The sequence below is a fragment of the Peromyscus maniculatus genome, chromosome 17, assembly GCF_049852395.1.
Source record: "Peromyscus maniculatus bairdii isolate BWxNUB_F1_BW_parent chromosome 17, HU_Pman_BW_mat_3.1, whole genome shotgun sequence".
NCBI lineage: Eukaryota > Metazoa > Chordata > Mammalia > Rodentia > Cricetidae > Peromyscus > Peromyscus maniculatus.
In genome coordinates this window covers 2983011-3001610 of record NC_134868.1, presented here as the reverse complement: position 1 = coordinate 3001610, position 18600 = coordinate 2983011, and the positions used below count along the sequence as shown (strand labels likewise).

The following is an 18600-nucleotide window of genomic DNA, read 5'->3' as shown; positions in this document are numbered from 1 at the left end:
GAATTATAGACCAATTGCCCTCATGAACATTGATGAAAAAATACTCAATAAAAAAACTGGCAAACAGAACAATAAGACAACAAAAGGAGATCAAGGGGATACAAATTAGAAAGGAAGAAGTCAAGCTTTCACTATTGCAGACGATATGATAGTATACATAATTGACCCCAAAAATTCTACCAGAGAACTCCTACAGCTGATAAACTCCTTCAGTAAGGTGGCAGGATGCAGGATTAACTCAAAAATATCAGTATCCCTCCTATATACAAATGAAAAGGGGGCTGAGAAAGAAATCAGAGAAACATCACCCTTTACAATAGCCACAAATAATATAAAATACCTTTAGGTAATTCTAACTAAGCAAGTGAAAGACCTGTAGGATAAAAACTTTAAGTCTCTGAAAAAAGAAATTGAAGAAGATATCAGAAAATGGAAAGATCTCCCATGCTCATGGATAGATAGAATTAACATGGTAAAAAATGGCAATCTTACCAAAAGAAATCTACAGAATCAATGCAATCCTTATCAAAATCCCAACACAATTCTTCACAGACCTGGAAAGAATAATACTCAACTTCATTTGGAAAAAAAACAGGATATCCAAAAGAATCCTGTACAATAAAGCAAACTCTGGAGGCATCATCATCCCTGACTTCAAGCTCTACTATATAGCTATAGTAATAAAAACAGCTTGGTACTGGCATAAAAACCGACATGTGGACCAATGGAATCGAATTGAAGACCCTGACATTAATCCACACACCTATGAACACCTGATTGTTGACAAAGAAGCCAAAAGTGTACAATGGAAAAAAGAAAGTATCTTCAACCAATGATGCTGGCATAACTGGATGTCAACATGCAGAAGACTGCCAATCTGTTCACCATGCACAAAACTCAAGTCCAAGTGGATCAAAGATATCAACATAAATCCAGTTACACTGAACTTGATAGAAGAGAAAGTAGGAAGTAGTCTTGAACATATTGGCACAGGAAATCACTTCCTAAATATAACACCAGTAGCACTGACACTGAGAGCAATAATTAATAAATGGGATCTCCTGAAACTGAGAAGCTTTTGTAGAGCAAAGGTTATTATGGTCAATAACACAAATGACAGCCTATAGAATGGGAAAAGATCTTCACCAACCCCACATCTGACAGAGGGCTGATATCCAAAATATATAAAGAACTCAGAAAGCTAGATTTCAAAATACTGAACAATCCACTTAAAAATGGGCTACAGAGCTTAACAGAGAACTTTCAACAGAAGAATCTCAAATGGCTGAAAGACATTTAAGGAACTGCTCAACATCCTTAGTCATCAGGGAAACTCAAATCAAAACTACTTTGAGATAGCATCTTACACCATTCAGAATGGCTAAGATCAAAAACACTAAAGACAGTTTATGTTAGAGAGGATGTTGAGCAAGGGGAACACTTCTCCACTGTTAGTGGGAATGCAAACTTGTACAGCCACTCTGGAAACCAGTATGGTGGTTTCCCAGAAAACTGAAAATAAGTCTTCCTTAAGACCCAGGTATACTACTCTTGAACATATATCCAAGGAATGGTCAATTTTACCCCAAGGACACATGCTCAACTATGTTCATATCAGCATTATTCATAATAGCAAGAACCTGGAAACAACCTAGATGCCCCTCAACTGAAGAATGGATAAAGAAAATGTGGCACATATACACAGTGGAATACTAATCAGCTGTAAAAAAAAAAAAAACAATGATATCATGAAAATTGCAGACAAATGGATGGAACTAGAAAATATCATCCTGAGTGAGGTAACACAGATATGGTGATATTTTATTTGTATTAAAATGTTATTTGTATGTTAATAAATAAAGTTGCCCAGGGATCAGAGCTATTAGCAAGCCATAGGAAAGCAGGGCAGTGGTGGCATATGCTTGTAATCCCAGCACTTGGTAGGCAGAGCTAGGTAAGTCTCTGTGTGTTCAGGGATACAGCCAGCATTGGATTCACATGCCTTTAATCTCAATACCAATCATAGAAAACCTGGAGGTCTATACAGACAGGCCATGACGAGGCGGTCATGTGGTTGGGTTTACAGCCAATGAGAAGGCAGAACAGAAACACTATAAAAAGACAGACATACAGGAAGTAGCTCTGGTTTGGAGAGGTAGGACCACCGCAGGAGGAAGGGTAAGGTTTAGCTCTTAGCTCTGACCTCTTGGCTTTCTTCTTTGCATTGGTTCTGTGTTTCTTATTTAATAAGACAGTTGGTTATATCTACACCCAGACTCAGAAGGACAAACATAGTATGTACTCACTCATAAGTGGATACTAGATGTGAGGGAAGGGATGGCCAGACTGCAACCCACAGCTCCAGAGAGGCTAGCTAACAGGGAAAGACCCTAGGAGGGACACATGAATGACCCAGCAAAGGAGAAGTGGATGAGATCTACATGAGTGGACTGGGTGTGGGGGGCTGGCAGAGGGCAAGGAGTGAGGGATAAGAACATAGGGAAATTGAAGGGTCAAGCTGGAACAGCGACAGATTGGGGGGGAGGGAGGAAGATACCATGATAGATGAGGAGATTATGAGAATAGGAAGAGGCAGGGTGCTGGGGAGGCTCTCAAGGACCCACAAGGATGACCCCACCTTGGACTTCTGGCAGTGGTCCAGAGGGTGCCTGGACTGGTCTACTCTGGTAACCTGTCTAGTGAATAACCTAACTGTCATCATAGAGCCTTTGTCTAGTGACTGATGGAGGCAGATGCAGAGATCCCCGGCCAGGCACCAGCTGAGCTCCGGGAATCCAATCAATGAGAGAGAGGAGGGATTTAGCAGGCAGGGGGACATTGAGACCATGATTGGAGGATGTGCAGAGATGACCAGCTACACCAGTGGAAGCCCATGAACTGTGAACTGGTGGCTGGACTAGGCCCTCTGGATATGGAAGACGGTTGTTTGGCTCAAACTCTTTGGGAGGCACCCAGGCAGGGGGATCAGGATCTGTCCCTGGTGCATGGGCAGGCTTCTGTGAATCTGTTGTCTGTGCTGTGATGCCTTGCGCAGCCTTGGTGCAGTGGGAAGGGGCTTGGACCTGCCTAGGCTCAGTGTGCTGGGCTCTGCTGACTCCCCATGGAAGAGTTTGATTTGGGGGGTTGTGGGGATGTGGGGTGGCTTGGGAGAGAGGGCTGGGGGTGGGAGGAGGAAGGAGGTGGGATCTGTGGGTGGTATGTAGAGTGAGTGGAAAATTTCTTAATAAAGAAAAATGAAAAGAAAAAACTGGCAAACCAAATTCAGGAGCACAAACACACACAATTTTAATGAGGTGAAAAGCAATAGAGAAAGACATTGCAGCTCTCTAGCCTTCACATCTGTACACATACACATACACACACACACACAAACACACACACACACACACACACCCTGCACACCAAGAGAGGAGAGGTGAGTAGAGTCACCTTCCCTGTTCAAATTTTCCTCATAAGATCCCTCAGCAAACATGGGTCACTCTGATGTAAAATTTCCTTTGGTGGCTTTTTTTTAAGCCTTAACGTTGATGTCAATTTTCTTCAATGTGTATAATTTAGTATTAAAAAACATATATATTAAGGGCTGGAGACATGGCTTAACAGTAAGGAACTCTAGTTTTTCTTATAGAGGACTTGGGTTCAATTCTTATCACCCACATATCACTTCACAGCCATTCATAACTCCAGGGGACCCAATACCCTCTTCTGACACACGTGGTGCAAAGAAATTGCATGCAGACAAAACACTCATGTACATAAATCTAAAAAGTCTTTAAATGCGTACTTTAAAACAAAATGTCATCTTAGCTGAATCTCTTTAAAATGTCCGATCAAGTGCTGTAAAGGGCTCTCTTGGCTGAAGAGGCTAGCTGAAGCAGGAAGGGTAAGGCTCTTAGCTCTGATCTCTTGCCTTTCTTCTTTGCATTGGTTCTGTGTTTCTTATTTAATAAGATGGTTGGTTACATCTACATTTGGTGCCCAACATGACAAGAATCCATTAAAAACCACTTGACTTGGCTTGGTGGCAGGTCCGGTTTCCCACCAGGGCGGCCAACTACCTAGCTCGGGCCCGGGTCAGCTTGGTCTCAGGCCGGACTGACCGTAGCCCCAAGCAGTTAGCTGCAGCTGGAGCTACTTGCTTAAAGCCGGTGCTACAAACAACTCAGGCCTGCCCTGCCAAACAGGGCCCCTGCCTGTAAAGCCAACACACATGGTCGGCGCTTAAGGAAGCCAGAGCCCAGGCTTGACTCAGCTCAAGTGGGAACACGTAACTGATTTAAGCTTTTAACCAGAACGTCGCTACACTTTCTTGTGCTCGCTCCATCTCTCTCTCTCTCTCTCTCTCTCTCTCTCTCTCTCTCTCTCTCTGGATTCACACCGCGGACACTAGGTGGCTGTTTTGAAATTCCCTCAGATTTCTACTGTTCTACACAGACTTGGTAAATCAATTAACATATCAGATATTTTAAAGGAAACTATTTAAAAGAGAAATTTTTTCCACATTAAAAAAAAAAATGGGGACATTTAGGCCCAGTGGCAGCCCACAGAGGTAGACAGACACGGCGGCGGAGATGAGCAGACGCAGGTAGGCCCACGGCAGCGGCCCGCGGAGGTAGACGGGCCTGGCGGCAGCGGCCAACAGGGACATTCAGGCCCGGCGGCAGGGGGCAGAGACATTCAGGCCCGGCAGCAGCCATCAGAGACATTCAGGCCCAGCAGCGGCCCAAAGAGGTAGACAGACACGGCGGCGGAGACAAGCAGACGCAGGTAGGCCCGCGGAGGCGGACCGCAGAGGTAGACAGGCCCGGCAGCGGCGGCTGACAGGGACATACAGGCCCAGCTGCAGCCAGCAGAGACATATAGGCCTGGTGGCAGCCCCCAGAGGCAGACAGACCCAGCTGCAGTTGACAGGGACATACAGGCCCGGCGGCGGCGGATCACAGAGGTAGACAGGCCCAGGGACAGAGACAAGCAGACACAGCTTGGAACAGGGACGCACCTAACCCCAACACCAGGGGAAAAAGCTGTCTTCGTGGGTCAGAACCAGAACGAATCTGAACACTCCGTCTGAGGACAACCCAGGGCCCAGCTGCTGATCCTGTGAAACCCAACAACTTGGAGGTGTTGGTGAGACTACCCTGCTTAGCTGAAACCCATCTGGGAGAGGATTCAGATGCCTACAGTTTAAAGTCTGAAGAAACAAGATCAGCTGAGGAGCTGACAAATGAACAAAACGTGACCTGGGAACACAGAAGAAGGCGCTACCCAGACACCAAACCAGATCACCAGAATCATAAGTATATAATTCACCGATCGAAATCAGCTGCCCCTGAAGAAATAGCCCAATAGCACCAATTTAACCAAGAACCCCTACTAAACCAAGACTAAAAATTAGAACAAGAGAGGCACTCTCAGACACAGACACCACCTGCACCGCACAGAGGAAGAGATGAGTAGACGCCAGTGCAAAAATACAGGCAACAACATAAAGACCTATATGGCAACATCAGAACCTAGTGATTCTAAACCTGCAAGACCTAAACATACCATGACAGAAGAAACAGAAGAAATCAACCCTAAAAATGACTTTAAGAAGATGATAGAGGCCCTTAAAGAAGAAATAAAACATTCCCTCAATGAGGAAATAAAAACTTTCCTTAAAGAGGAAATGAAAAACTACCTTAAAGAGGAAATAAAAACTTCCCTTAAAGAGGAAATGAAAAACTCCATTAAAGAGGAAATAAAAAACTTCCTTAAAGAAATGGAAGAAAAAACGAACAAAAAATGGGAAGAAATCAAATCAAGCCAAGAAAAAGCAATTCAACAGATGAAAGAAACATTCCAAGATCTGAAAAATGAATTTGAGACAATAAAGAAAACACATGCTGAGGGAATGCTGGAAATAGAAATCCTCACTAAACAAACAGGAACTACAGAAACAAGCATAACCAACCGATTGCAAGAGATGGAACAGAGAATCTCTGACACTGAAGACACGATAGAGAAAATAGATTCGTCAGTCAAAGAAAACACTAAAGACAAAAAAGTCGTAACACAAAACGTCCAGGAAATTTGGGACACCATGAAAAGACCAAACCTAAGAATAATAGGGATAGAAGAAGGAGAATACCAAGTCAAAGGCACAGAAAATATATTCAACAAAATCATAGAAGAAAACTTTCCTAACCTAAAGAAAGAAATACCTATGAAGATACAAGAAGCTTACAGAACACCGAATAGGCTGGATCCAAAAAAAAGTCCCCTCACCACATAATAATCAAAACACTAAACACACAGAACAAAGAAAAAGTATTAAGAGCCGCAAAGGAAAAAGACCAAGTAACATATAAAGGTAAACCCATCAGAATAACACCAGACTACCCAATAGAGACTATGAAAGCTAGAAGATCTTGGACAAACCTCATGCAGACACTAAGAGACCACAGATGCCAACCCAGACTATTATACCCAGCAAAACTCTCAATCACCATAGGCGGAGTAAACAAAATATTCCAGGATAAAACCAGATTTAATCAATACCTGCCCACAAACCCAGGCCTACAGAAAGCACTAGAAGGGAAAATCCAGCCCAAAGAAGTTAAACACATGCATGAAAAATCAAGCAATAGATAATCCCACACCAACATACACCACAGAAGAACAACACAACACAAACACAAAAAATAACAGGAATTAACAATCACTGGTCATTAATATCCATCAATATCAATGGTCTCAACTCACCTATAAAAAGACACAGGCTAACAGAATGGATAAGAAAACAGGACCCATCCATTTGCTGCATACAAGAAACACACCTTAACTCCAAAGACAGACACTACCTCCGAGTAAAGGGCTGGGAAAAGGTTTTCCAAGCAAATGGACCTAAGAAACAAGCTGGTGTAGCTATCCTAATATCTAATAAAATAGACTTCAAACTAAAATCAATCAAAAGAGACCAGGATGGACATTACATATTCATCACGGGAAAAATCCACCAAGATGAAGTCTCGATTCTAAACATTTATGCTCCAAATACAAAAGCACCCACATTCATAAAAGAAACACTACTAAAGTTTAAAACGCACATCAAACCCCACACATTAATAGTGGGAGATTTTAACACACCACTCTTACCAAAAGATAGATCTACCAGACTGAAACTTAACAAAGAAATAAAGGACCTAACAGATGTTATGACTCAAATGGACCTAATAGATATCTACAGAATATTCCATCCTAACACAAAAGAACATACCTTCTTCTCAGCACCCCATGGAACCTTCTCAAAAATTGACCACATGCTTGGACACAAAACAAATCTCAACAGATACAAAAAAAATGGAATAACCTCCTGTATCTTATCAGACCACCATGCCTTAAAGTTAGACCTCAATAACAACAAAAATTATAGAAAACCCACAAACTCATGGAAACTGAATAATGCCCACCTGAAACATCAATGGGTCAAGGAAGAAATAAAGACAGAAATTAAAGAGTTCCTAGAATTCAATGAAAATGAAAGTACAACATACCCAGACTTATGGAACACTATGAAAGCAGTGCTCAGAGGAAAATTCATAGCTCTAAATGCACACATAAAGAAGATGGAGCAATCCCATACCAATGAACTAACAGCACAACTGAAAGCTCTAGAACAAAAAGAAACAAACTCACTCAGGAGAAATAGACGCCAGGAAATAATCAAATTGAGGGCTGAAATCAACGAAATAGAAAACAAGACAACAATACAAAAAAATCAATGAAACAAAGAGTTGGTTCTTTGAAAAAATCAACAAGATAGACAAACCACTAGCCAAATTAACCAAAAGGCAAAGAGAGAGCACCCAAATTCACAAAATCATAAATGAAAAGGGAGACATAACAACAGACAATGAGGAAATCCAGAGAATCATCAGATCATACTTCAAAAACCTGTACTCCACAAAAATGGAAAACCAGGAAGAAATGGACAATTTTCTGGATAAATACCACATACCAAAATTAAATCAAGACCAGATAAACCATTTAAATAGACCAATAACCCCTAAAGAAATAGAAACAGTCATCAAAAGTCTCCCAACCAAAAAAAAGCCCAGAACCAGATGGTTTCAGTGCAGAATTCTACCAGACTTTCAAAGAAGAACTAATACCAATCCTCTTCAAAGTGTTCCACACAATAGAAACAGAAGGAACACTAACAAACTCTTTTTATGAGGCTACAATTACCCTCATACCCAAACCACACAAAGATGCATCAAAGAAAGAGAACTACAGACCAATCTCCCTCATGAACATTGATGCAAAAATACTCAACAAAATATTGGCAAACCGAATCCAAGAATACATCAAAACAATCATCCATCACGACCAAGTAGGATTCATCCCAGGGATGCAAGGATGGTTCAACATACGAAAATCAGTCAATGTAATACACCATATAAACAAACTGAAAGAAAAAAGCCACATGATCATCTCCTTAGATGCTGAAAAAGCCTTTGACAAAATCCAACACCCCTTCATGATAAAGGTCTTAGAAAGATGAGGAATACAAGGAACATTTCCAAACATAATAAAAGCAATTTATAGAAAGCCAACAGCAAACATCAAATTAAATGGAGAAAAACTCAAAGTGATACCACTAAATTCAGGAACAAGACAAGGCTGTCCACTCTCCCCATATTTATTCAATATAGTACTAGAAGTTCTAGCTAGAGCAATAAGACAACAAAAGGAGATCAAAGGGATACAAATTGGCAAGGAAGAAGTCAAACTTTCACTATTTGCAGATGATATGATAGTATACATAAGTGACCCCAAAAACTCTACCAGGGAACTCCTACAGCTGATAAACTCCTTCAGTAAAGTGGCAGGATACAAGATCAACTCAAAAAAATCAGTAGCCCTCTTATACACAAATGATAAAAGGGCTGAGAAAGAAATCATAGAAACATCACCCTTTACAATAGCCACAAATAATATAAAATACCTTGGGATAACACTAACTAAACAAGTGAAAGACCTTTTTGATAAGAACTTTAACTCTCTAAAGAAAGAAATTGAAGAAGATATCAGAAAATGGAAGGATCTCCCATGCTCATGGATAGGTAGGATTAACATAGTAAAAATGGCAATCTTACCAAAAGCAATCTACAGATTCAATGCAATCCCCATCAAAATCCCAACACAATTCTTCACAGACTTGGAAAGAAAAATACTCAACTTTATATGGAAAAACAAAAGACCCAGGATAGCTAAAAGAATCCTATACGATAAAGCAACCCTTGCAGGCATCACCATCCCTGATCTCAAACTCTACTATAGAGCTATAGTAATAAAAACAGCTTGGTACTGGTATAAAAACCGACATACGGACCAATGGAATCGAATTGAAGACCCTGACATTAATCCATGGACATATGAACACCTGGTTTTTGACAAAGGAGCCAAAACTATACAATGGAACAAAGAAAGTATCTTCAACAAATGGTGCTGGCATAACTGGATCTCAATATGTAAAAGATTACAAATAGATCCATATCTGTCACCATGCACAAAACTCAAGTCCAAGTGGATCAAGGACCTAAACATAAATCCAGTTACACTAAACTTAATAGAAAAGAAAATAGGAAGCACTCTTGAACGCATTGGCACCGGAGACCATTTCCTAAATAAAACACCAACAGCACAGACCCTGAGTACAACAATTAATAAATGGGACCTCTCGAAATTGAGAAGCTTTTGCAGGGCAAAAGACACAGTCAATAAGACAAAAAGACAGCCAACAGAATGGGAAAAGATCTTCACCAACCCCACATCTGACAGAGGATTGATCTCCACAATATATAAAGAACTCAAGAAACTAGACATCAAAGTACTGAACAGTCCAATTAAAAAATGGGCTAAAGAACTAAACAGAGAATTTACAAAACAAGAACTACAAATGGCTGAAAGACATTTAAAGAAATGCTCAACATCCTTAATCATCAGAGAAATGCAAATCAAAACGACTCTGAGATACCACCTTACACCTGTTAGAATGGCTATGATCAAAAACACCAATGACAGTCAATGTTGGAGAGGATGTGGAGCAAAGGGAACACTCCTCCACTGTTGGTGGGAATGCAAGCTTGTACAACCACTGTGGAAATCAGTATGGCGGTTTCTCAGAAAATAGGAATCGAACTACCTCAAGACCCAGCCATCCCACTCTTGGGCATATACCCAAGGAATGCTGATTCATACCATAAAGATACATGCTCAGCTATGTTGGTAGCAGCACTATTTGTAATAGCCAGAACCTGGAAACAACCTAGATGCCCATCAACGGAAGAATGGATGAAAAAAATGTGGTACATATACACAATGGAGTACTACTCAGCAGAGAAAAACAATGAAAGCATGAAATTTGCAGGTAAATGGATGGAACTAGAAAAAATCATCCTGAGTGAGGTAACCCAAACCCAGAAAGACAGTTATGGTATGTACTCACTCATTGGTGGATTCTGGATATAAAATAAAGAACAATTAGACCACAACCCATAGAACCATAGAGGCTATATATATAGCATGGAGGTCCCTAGGACGACTGTGGCATATAATAAATTTCAGTTTTACTCAATTATTTAAAAAAAATAGCCAAATGAATGGAAACACATGAACTATGAACCAAAGGCTGAGGGGCCCCACAGCTGAATCAGGCCCTCTGAATAGGTGAGACAGTTGATTGGCTTGATCAGTTTGGGAGGCAACTAGGCAGTGGGACCAAGTCCTGTGCTCATTGCATGAGTTGGCTGTTTGAAACCTGGAACTTATGCAGGGACACTTGGCTCAGTCTGGGAGGAAGGGACTGGACCTCCCTGGACTGAGTCTACCAAGTTGATCACAGTCCTCAGGGGAGGACTTGTCCTGGAGGAGGTGGGAATGGGGGGGGTGCACTGGGGGTAAGGGGAGGGTGTGGGAGGGGGGAGAATAGGGGAACCCCTGGCTGATATGTAGAACTGAATGGTATTGTAAAATAAAATATATATATATATATATATATATATATATATATATATATATATATATATATATATATATATATATAAAGTGCTGTAAAGGGGGCAATGTAAAAGGATTCAGGAACCAACTGAAATTTATTGTTTCGCTTCCCTTAGAGAAAGCCTAACAGCTAGATCCTTCCAAGGTGTGCGGGTCCCGGGTGCTTAGGGGTCTAAGGCTTGCAGAAAACCCAGCAAACCTCAGTGAAAGCAGAACCAAAGCCTGTCCTCTTCCCTCCCTTAGAAAGGAGTCCTGGAAGGTGGTGCTTCTCCCTGATTGGCCCTGACTTTCCCTAACAGTCCCTGCCCCTCCTACCCATCTGCCCCCAGCAGACTCCCCCAGGCCGTTACCTTCTCCTCCTGTCATGTTCATCCACGTTGTATCCATGGCAGGTGGTGAAGTGCTCTACCGTAGACAAATCACCCTTTCTGGCCGCCCTCTGGAGCTTGTCCAAAGGTACACACTGGATGACGTATGGAGGACATTCGTCTTCGCTTTGTTCATTGGACCCACAGCCTTGGCAGAAGGTCCACAAGCGGGCGGACCAGTGTGCCTCCTCTGAGGCACTCAGTGTCAGTGTCTGGGCGTCATGATCAATGTCTTCCTGCATGGTACAGGCCCAGGGCCGCCCAGGCCCGTTCTGCCCTCTCCACTCTCCCCTTTTGCCGCCGACTTCCTCCCAAACTCCACTCTAAAACTTAGAAACACAGACAAGGAGCGCCCTGCCAGGACAAGTCCGTGGTTCAGTTTGAGCAGAATCCTTCTTTGTCTCCTAGCAACGACGATGCACATGCTCGCGAATCCCTCTATGTCTCCTAGCAACAACGATGTGATGCATGTGCTCGCAAGTGCACTTGCAACTGCCCATGCCTGGCTCAGGCTCCAGAACTTAGCCTGCCTTGCACAGCTTACCTGCAAGACCTGTAAATTGCAGCTCTGAAGAAGACCTACCAGTCTGGCCTCCAAAGACCAAACACTGAGGGGAGCTGGATGATGGTTCAAATCCTTCACAGCCCTGCTGTGCTCACCAGCTCAAAAGTCCTGGTGATCACATTTCCTGAGGCCCTGTGGCTGCACCATGTGAGAGGTCCTGATGGATGCTGGCCCATTATTCAGACCATGTGCTTTCTTTCCTTGGCATGTTTTAGCATTTTGTGGGTGTTTCTCATCAGTCAGTCTTTCATGTCATTCCCATCCCCTAAAGTTAAAAGTGTCAGGGCCCCCATTTTATTGGATTTGCTTGGATAATTAGAAAGACAAAGAAAACAAAACCCTGTTTTGCTGTTCCTAGTCTTTTCTAGTGCTTAAAGATTTGTGTTCCTCAACTCTTGGCTGTGTCTACAATTTGTAAAATCCTACAAACACAGCCAGTATAAGAAGGGTGTGACACTTCTGCCCTAAGATTCTCCACTAATATTATCTTTCTTTGGGGATGATATTTAGAACGACATTTTAAAACTAGTGTACAGAAATACTTCTGATATTTATGCTGTTATTTTATATCCTACCACACTGCTGAACAAGGTTCTGAAGAGCAGGTCCAAAGTCCAGTGTAGCAGATCCTCAGCAGTGGTGCAACACAGCGTGGGAGAGAGGAGAGTGAAGCTGTTGTCTTGGAGTTTACTGAGGACAACTTCTGGGGTCTGGAGCTCTTAGCTCCCATCAGGAAGGCACAGAGCTGAGGGCAAGTATTGTCCTCCTGTGAGTTTTGGCACAGATTGTGAATTACACAAAAATATGTTAAATACAAAACCATCCAGGTGATGGTTTCAGCATTTATTCATGAATGAATTATTTAGAAGGCAGCTTGAAAATATAAAAAATGTGGTGGCTTCTGGGAGTGCTCGAGAGGTATGCTTAGAGGCAAGAATCAATTTCATAATCTACCAAACCAACCTATTGGGAGAGAATATCAGTCTCAAAAAATGCCAGCAAACTGTCAAGACAGAGACAAGATTGTGTTGCTCTAGGAGCATGGAGGAACAATGAAATAGCAACACGAACTACGTGAACTTGTAAATAGAAAAACCATCAAGTACTGCATCTGCCAGAACAAAGCACGTGGATGTGGGTGTGAGGTTGTTACTGTTTTAACCAAGCTAAACTCATATCTTCAACATAAGAAAAAGTTATAAGGAAAGCAGTCACCAATCATAATCAACTCTTGAAACACAAATTTAATTCTTCTACCATAAGATACATTAGGAAGTCATAATGAGAATTTAAAATATTTAGTAAATGAGTTTTCATATGAATGTAAGAAGGGTTTCCATATTTCACAGTGAAGCAATAGCTGAAAAAGAGCCAAAACCGACAGCCGACGAGTCTGTACAGGGCATTGCAGGTGAGATGCCTGATGTGTGTGCATTGCAGGGAGATGCCTTATAGATGAAATTCTAAATGGTCTTATTAAATAAGAAACACAGAGCCAAATGCAGAGTTAAAAGCCCAGAGATCAGAGCAGTAGCCAAGAGCTAAGACCCCTTATCACTTGCTGCCATCCTTCCCCTGAGAGAGAGAGAGACCTTCTTCCTGTGTCCTGTCTTTTTATTGCCTTTCTGTCCTGCCTTCTCATTGGCTCTAAACCCAACCACATGACTTCTTCACCACTGCCTGTCTATACAGATCTCCAGGTCTCTATGGTTGGTACCGGGATTAAAGGCATGTATCATCATGCTGGCTGTGTCCTTGAACACACAGAGACTCTGCCTGTCATATGATCAGATTAAGGTCATGTGCTACCACCGCCTGACTCCTGCTTATGGCTCTCTGTGACTTCTGATCTCCAGGCAACTTTATTAACATACAAATAAAATCACATTTCATCACAAATAAAATATCACCATAATGCCTGATGGGTGTGCACTGCAGGTGAGGTAGGATGGGTGTGCACTGCAGGTGTTCCCACTCTACTGACACAAGAAGAGTAAGATGTTGCTTTTGCTCAAAACAGGCATTAGCCAGATCAAGGGTAAATTACAGCTATGTTCTTTCTTGATTTGTTCCTTAACATGTCTGGAATGCAGACTTACTCAAGAAACTTTAAATCTGAAACCACGTTGTCTGAAAAGACTCAAGCTTATTTAATTTTTTCCTAGACATATGTGATGTGTTTGAATAAAATAGACAAAGATCTTCTGCCTCCCCCTTGTATGTGTCCTCTCTCATTGCAATGGAACTTGTTATAGAATGGATTTTTCTTTTAATTTTATAATAATGCATCATATTTTGCACATGAATATCATTATGTAGTACAATGTCACTAAAGTGTGTTATGTCACAAAAAGATACAATACCATTCACTTTCATTTCTTGAATTTATTCTTCAAAATGCAATCAACACCTTCTTACATATTGTCCATTTAGACAATATTTTCACACTCAGTTACCTCTTTCCTCAATCATCTCCTATGCTAAGGTGTCTATACTGGACCCAGTTCTTTCCAAATAATTAATTCTTTTTCCTTCAGTATTCCTATGGATTGAACACAAGGCTTTGTGTGTTGCTGAAGTTTTCCTAGTCCTGCCCAGCTCCTGTGGACCTGCAGCTGCTTGGACCCAAGTAAACACACAGAGGCTTACATTAATTAAAACTGCTCAGCCATTAGCTTAGGCTATCTATTGACTAGCTCTTACACTTAAATTAACCCATAAATCTTATTTATGTTTAGCCACATGGCTTGGTATCTTTTTTCAGTTCTGTCTTTACATCTTGCTTCCTCTGTGTCTGACTGGTGACCCCTGACTCCTTCTCCCTGTACCCAGATTTTTCCACAGGGCTTTGTGAGCATTCTAGACAACTGCTCTCTCCCTATTAGCTTCATCTCCAACACAATTTTAACCTTTTTTTAAAATTAGCATAGGATATAATGACACATTGTTTACATTCTTCAAAAGTGATATCCATAGCAATATGCCACAGAGGAGGATGGTTGAGAAATTGACACTTTCTGTTGTACTCGGAACTGATTATACGATCCTGGTCTGCTGAGTCTAGTTAAGCTCTCTCAAGAGTTTACACATTAAACAACTCTCATTATGATGTCTTTCATACACACCTGCAGACTAGGCAGTGAATACTCTGGAGTCTACATGAATCCGAATGATCCTCTTCCTGTAAGAGATGAGTAGGAAAAGAGTCAGTATTGTTATAACATGGGTGACTACCTTCTGCATCATTTCATTATGAGTATTATGGGATTTCTGTGTGTAGTAATGAGTATTGACCAAAGGCCTCAAACAAGTTATGCACATGCTCTACCACTACCCATTCTCTGATTATTTTTCAGTGGGAGAAATAATCTACTCCAGTAATAGAAAGAACCAAGAAGTTCCACTAGGTTTTTGCATATGTGAATTGAAACAAAATATTTTTTTCTGTTTTGTAAGAATATTTCGGCTGTACCAGTTAGCACTTTCACGAACAGTGGAGGAGTGTTCCCTTTGCTCCACATCCTCTCCAACATAAGCTGTCTGCAGTGCTTTTGATCTTAGCTATTCTGACAGGTGTAAGATGGTATCTCAGAGTCATTTTGAAATGCATTTCCCTGATAACTAAGAATGCTGAGCAATTCCTTAAATGTCTTTCAGCCATTTGAGATTCTTCTGTTGAGAGTTCTCTGTTAAGCTCTGTAGCCTGTGTTTAAGTGGATTGTTCAGTATTTTGAAGTCTAGCTTATTGAGTTCTTCATGTATTTTGGAGATCAGCTCTCTGTCAGATGTGGGGTTGATGAAGATCTTCCCATTCTGTAGGCTATTGTTTTGTCATATAGACCATGACCTTTGCTCTACAAATCTTCTCAGTTTCAGGAGGTCCCATTTATTAATTATTGTTCTCAGTGTCTGTACTACTGGTGTTATACTGAGGAAGTGATCTCCTGTGCCAGTGCATTCAAGACTGCTTCCTACTTCCTCTTCTATCAAGTTCTGTGTAACTGAATGTATGTTGAGGTCTTTGATACACTTAGAATTGAGTTTTGTGCATGGTGATAGATATGGATCTATTTGCAATCTTCTACATGTTGACATCCAGTTATGCCAGCACCATCTGTTGAAGATGCTTTCTTTTTCCCATTGAACGGTTTTTGATTCTTTGTCAAAAATGAGGTGGCCATGGGTGTGTGGGTTAGTGTCAGAATCTTCAATTTGAATCCATTGGTCCACATGTCGGTTTCTATACCAGTACCCAGCTGTTTTTATTACTGTAGCTCTATAGTAAAGCTTGAGGTCAGGGATGGTGATGCCCCCAGAGGTGGTTTTGTTGTACAGGATTCTTTTAGCTATTCTAGTTTTTTTTTTTTTCAATATGAAGTTAAGTATTGTTCTTTCAAAGTCTGTGAACAATTATGTTGGGATTATGAAATGTAGGGATTGCATTGAATCTGTAGATTGTTTTTGGTAAGATTGCCATTTTTACTATGTTAATCCTACCTATACATGAGCATGGGAGATCTTTCCATTCTCTGGCATCTTCAATTTCTTTCTTCAAAGACTGAAAATTCTCATTATACAGGTCTTTCACCTGCTTAGTCAGAGTTACTCCAAGGTATTTTATATTATTAGTGGCTATTGTAAAAAGTGATGGTTCTCTGATTTCATTCTCAGCACATTTATCATTTGTATTTAGGAGGACTACTGATATTTTTTAGTTAATTTTGTATCCTGCCACATTATTGAAAACTGGAAATCAGTATGGTAATTTCTCAGAAAATTGAGAATCAATCTACCTCAAGACCTAGCTATACTACTCTTGGGCATATACCAAAGGAATGCTCAATCATACCACAAGGACACATGCTTAAATTAACTATGTTCATAGCAGCATTATTCATAATAGCAAGGCCCTGGAAACAATGTAGATGTGCTTCAAATGAATAATGAATTAAAAAAATATATGGTACATATACACAATAAAGTACTTCTTTTTTTAAATATTTTTATTTTATAATTAATTTAATTTTACATATCAGCCAAGGATTCCCCTGTCCTCCTTCCTCCCACACCCCAGCCTTCCCCCCCCCAACACACCCCTCATTCCCACCTCACCCAAGGCAAGGTCTGCTCTAGGGAGTCAGCCCAGCCTGGTACATTCAGTTGAGGCAGGGCCAATACCCTCCTCCCTACACCAAGGCTGAGCACAGTGTCCCAGCAGAGGCTCTAGATTCCAAAAAGCCAGCTCATGCACCAAGCACAGGTCCCGGTCCCACTGCCTGGATGCCTCCCAAACAGTTCAACCTAATCAACTGTCTCACTTATCCAGAGGGCCTGATTCAGTTCCATGGAGGCTCCTCAGCTATTGGTTCACAGTTTATGTGTTTCCACTAGTTTGGCTATTTGTCCCGGTGCTTTTTCCAATCATGGTCTCAATATCTTCGCTCATACAATCCCTCCTCTCTCTCACCGATTGGGCTCCTGGAGCTCCACCTGGGGTTTGGCCATGGATCTCTGCATCTGCTTCCATCAGTCACTGGATGAGAGTTCTATCATGACGGTTAGGGTGTTCAGCCATCTGATCACCAGAGTAGTTCAGCTCAGGCACTCTCTCATTTATTGTCAGAGGTCTATAGTAGAGGTATCATTGTAGATTTCTAGGGACCTCTCTAGCACTCTGCTTCTTTCTGTTCCCATGAGGTCTTCATTTATCATGGTATCTCTTTCCTTGTTCTCCCACTCTGTACCTGATCCAGCTGGGATATCCTGCTCCCCTAAGCTCTCTTTCCCCTGACCCTTGCCCTCCATTACCTCCCCTTCAGCCCCAGTTTGCTCATGTAGATCTCATCCATTTCTCTGTTATTGGGCAATCCCTGTGTATTTCTTAGGGTCCCCTTTACTAGGTAGCCTCCATGGAGATGTGAGTTGCAGTCTGGTTATCCTTTGCTTTATATCTAGTATCCACTTATGAGTGAGTACATACCATGTTTGCCTTTCTGAGTCTGGGTTAACTCACTCAGGATGATTTTTGCTAGTTCCATCCATTTGCCTGAAAATCTCATGATGTCATTGTTTTTCTCTGTTGAGTAGTACTCCATTGTGTATATGTACCACATTTTCTTTATCCATTCTTTAGTTGAAGGGCATCTAGGTTGTTTCAAGGATCTGGCTATTACAAATAATGCTGCTATGAACAAAGTTGAGCATGTGTCCTTGTGGTATGATTGAGCATTCTTTGGGTATATGCCCAAGAGTGGTATAGCTGGGTCTTTAGGGAGGTTTATTCTCAATTTTCTAAAAAAGTACCATATTGATTTCCAAAGTGGCTGGACAAGTTTGCATTCCCACCAACAGTGTAGGAGTGTTCCCCTTGCTCCACATCCTCTCCAGCATAAGCTGTCTTCAGTGTTTTTTATTTTAGCCATTCTGACAGGTGTAAGATGGTATCTCAGAGTTGCTTTGATTTGCATTTTGCTGATAACTAAGGATGTTTTTTCTTTTATTTTATTTTACAATACCAATCAGTTCTACATATCAGCCACGAATTCCTTGTTCTCCCCCTCCTGCCCCCTCCCCTTCCCCCCAGATGACCCCCCATTCCCACCT

At 41.4% G+C, this 18600-nt stretch overlaps 1 protein-coding gene across 8 annotated transcripts in view; it reads right to left on the bottom strand.

Annotated features, from left to right (window-relative positions):
- The window catches only part of LOC102902981 (uncharacterized), a 119191-nt gene extending 106480 nt beyond the window's left edge, over positions 1 to 12711 (bottom strand). For 2 of the 8 annotated variants that reach the window (XM_076553169.1, XM_042262921.2), the window contains exon 1: positions 11415 to 12708. In XM_076553169.1, the coding sequence (XP_076409284.1) occupies positions 11415 to 11674 (260 nt within the window). In that variant the 5' untranslated portion in view covers positions 11675 to 12708. Of the gene's footprint in view, positions 1 to 11414 lie in introns of all 8 variants that reach the window. The other 6 variants (XM_076553171.1, XM_076553168.1, XM_042262920.2 and 3 more) reach the window with 6 other exon arrangements.
- Between the last annotated feature and the right edge of the window lie 5889 nt (positions 12712 to 18600).